This window comes from Henckelia pumila, chromosome 1, assembly GCF_033568475.1.
Source record: "Henckelia pumila isolate YLH828 chromosome 1, ASM3356847v2, whole genome shotgun sequence".
Classification (NCBI taxonomy): domain Eukaryota; kingdom Viridiplantae; phylum Streptophyta; class Magnoliopsida; order Lamiales; family Gesneriaceae; genus Henckelia; species Henckelia pumila.
The window spans coordinates 176,270,985-176,273,567 of NC_133120.1; the positions used below are offsets into that span (position 1 = coordinate 176,270,985).

The 2,583-nt window shown below is 35.5% G+C and overlaps 1 protein-coding gene across 1 annotated transcript; it reads left to right on the top strand.

The window, feature by feature from the left end:
• Positions 1-231: 231 nt before the first annotated feature.
• LOC140874509 (glutathione S-transferase T3-like) lies at positions 232-1,294 on the top strand. Its single transcript, XM_073277801.1, has 2 exons — positions 232-525; positions 593-1,294. Exons 1-2 carry the CDS (start codon positions 232-234, stop codon positions 1,292-1,294), a joined length of 996 nt encoding a protein of 331 aa, XP_073133902.1.
• Positions 1,295-2,583: the final 1,289 nt, after the last annotated feature.

Below are 2,583 nucleotides of genomic sequence, written 5' to 3' on the forward strand. Positions count from 1 at the left end.
AAATCACAACCGTTGGATTGATTATACATGGATCAAAATCTTGACCGTTGAATGTGTGTTTTCAGATCTAAATCACAACCGTTGGATTGATTCTACACGGATCAAGATCTTGATCGTTGAATGTGTGTTTTCAGATCTAAATCACAACCGTTGGATGGATTTGATTTCAGTATAAATTGGCTACATTACTCTCACACAAACTCAATCCAATCATCCTTTTCAAGCAACACAATGACATCCAGTGCTAGAACTGCTTCTTACACCATTGAAGAAGATAAGCATCTGTGTCATATATACCTTGACATATCACAGAATCCTATTGTCGGTATCAATCAATCAAAAGATCAGTTCTGGGCTCGCGTTGAAGAAGGTTACAATAGTAGCAAACCAAACACCGTACAAGTTCGTAACAAAAGATCACTGCAGTGCCGCGTGAAAACTATACTCCGTCAAGTTGGAAGATTAAGAGGATGCATTCGCCAAATCGAAATTCTCAAACCAAGTGGTGCATCTGACGAGGACATTGTGAGTATTATTTAGATATATTTATAGTTTACTATAAAGACTCTAATATGATTTTTTTTTTTGGCAGTTGCACAGAGCAAAAGATCTGTTCATGCAAGATCCTAATTACAGCAAAGGATTCAAGTTTGATCATGTATGGCCAATTTTGAAAGATCTTGAAAAATTTTCTAGTGACATCCATCCATCGAGCTTCGAAACTCAAACCAAATTCACGAACTTGGATTCATCACAGTCAGAAACTCATACACCAGAGACTCAATTATCAGGTTTTGAAGGATTAAACTCGTTTACTATTAATTTAAGTAGTGATGAAAATGTAGGTGACACTTCATCCGATCGACCTATTGGAGTTAAAAAGGCAAAATTGAAGAAAAAAAAAGAAGAAAACATTGCAGAATTGTTATCGACGATGAAACAAGGGCATCGCAACCTTGTTGAGGTCCTACAACAGGGATCTGCTTCACTCCAACAAACTTATGATATGAAAATGCTTGAGCTGCACAATAACGCATTGAAATTAGAAAATCAGAAAAGTAAAATTGAAGCTCGAAAACAACAAGTGGCGTTGGCTGCACTTCAAGAGGAAAATAGAGTTCTGTATATGGATTTGAGCACAATTGGCGATCCAGAATCGCGTGAAATTGTGCGAGCTGAACGAGCAAAAATTATGCAAAAAAGAAAACAATCATCTGAACAACAAGATCGTGACATGCTTGGAAAATATTTGGGTGATATTGGAGGATCTGGATCTAATTTACCACCGTATTGATTATATGTTTCGATGTTGTCGTTTTAATTGTAGTTTGAATTATGTGTTTTAATTTGCATGTGTGTTTCCATCATGGATTTTAATTACATATTTTTAGTTTCATTATGTATTTCAGTTTGTATTTGTATTTTAATTGTCAACTAGTTGTATTCCTTTATGTATTCGAATTTTATATTTGTAGTCCAATTTATATTTATAGTTTAATATTTGCATTTTCATTACAAAATACAATTATTTATAAAATAATTATTTAATAATTAATTAAATGTTAAAAATTAAATTAAATTAAATTAATAATAATTATTTATTGATTACATTAAATGATTATATATTAATTTTTTTAAATAATATATAGTTATTATAATAATACCAAAAACATTTAAATAATATTTAAGTATATTTAAAAACAAATAAATGATAATAAAAAAAATTAAAAAAAAAAATAAAATATTTGCACCAAATTTGGCCTGCGCCAAATTTGGTGCGAAGGTGGGGGGGCGCTAAAATAGCGCAGCATTTAGCGCCCCCCATTGGAGCTCCTTTGCTGCACTAAAATGGTGTAAAACACCATTTTAGCGCAGCGTTGGAGCTGCTCTAAAAGCCTTAACTAAGCTATTGCATACTCCTAAATATTTTTAGGAAGCAAAAGCTATACCTTCGTCCGTCGTTAACCCTTTGCTGTCGTTGCCTCAAAACTAGACCACAGCTCCGCTGTGACGCCTGGATCGCTATGCCATTTCCGAATTCCCCACGAGACGCCTAGAATGCCCTAGATATAAGCTAGAAGACCAAGGAATCGAGAGAGAAGAGGTGAAAGGTGCGACTAAAAGTGAAACTCGGCCCTCCTATTTATAGATGGAGTTCGGGCCATCCGAACTCCACTTCGGGCCCTCCGAACACGATCGGACCGTCCGATCTTGACTTCGGGTAGTCCGAACCCAAAAATACGTCATTGCTTACGTAAAAACAATGACATCATCCATGACGTCTGTCGGCAGAATGATCGGAGCGTCCGAACTTGACTTCGGATCGTCCGATCCCGTTTGGAGCCTCCGATCCTCCACTTTGGATAGTTCGAACTCGAGTTTAGAAAATGAGATTAATTCCTTAATCTCTTTAATTGGTTACGGGCTACTACATTCTCCCCCACTTAAGATATTTCATCCTCGAAATCAGATCTTAAGTACTGAATGTAAAATAACATGCTGACAAATCTTTATTCGAATACAGAATTTACAGAGTTCATAACTGAATAAAACTCGAAACTGAAATCAAAACAACACAGGATG

Excerpts from the sequence above, each read along its gene's own strand:
- LOC140874509 (XM_073277801.1), top strand. The coding sequence starts at position 232 with ATGACATCCAGTGCTAGAACTGCTTCTTACACCATTGAAGAAGATAAG. Across the intron at positions 526-592 it reads GTGCATCTGACGAGGACATT|TTGCACAGAGCAAAAGATCT; the intron begins GTGAGTATTATT and ends TTTTTTTGGCAG.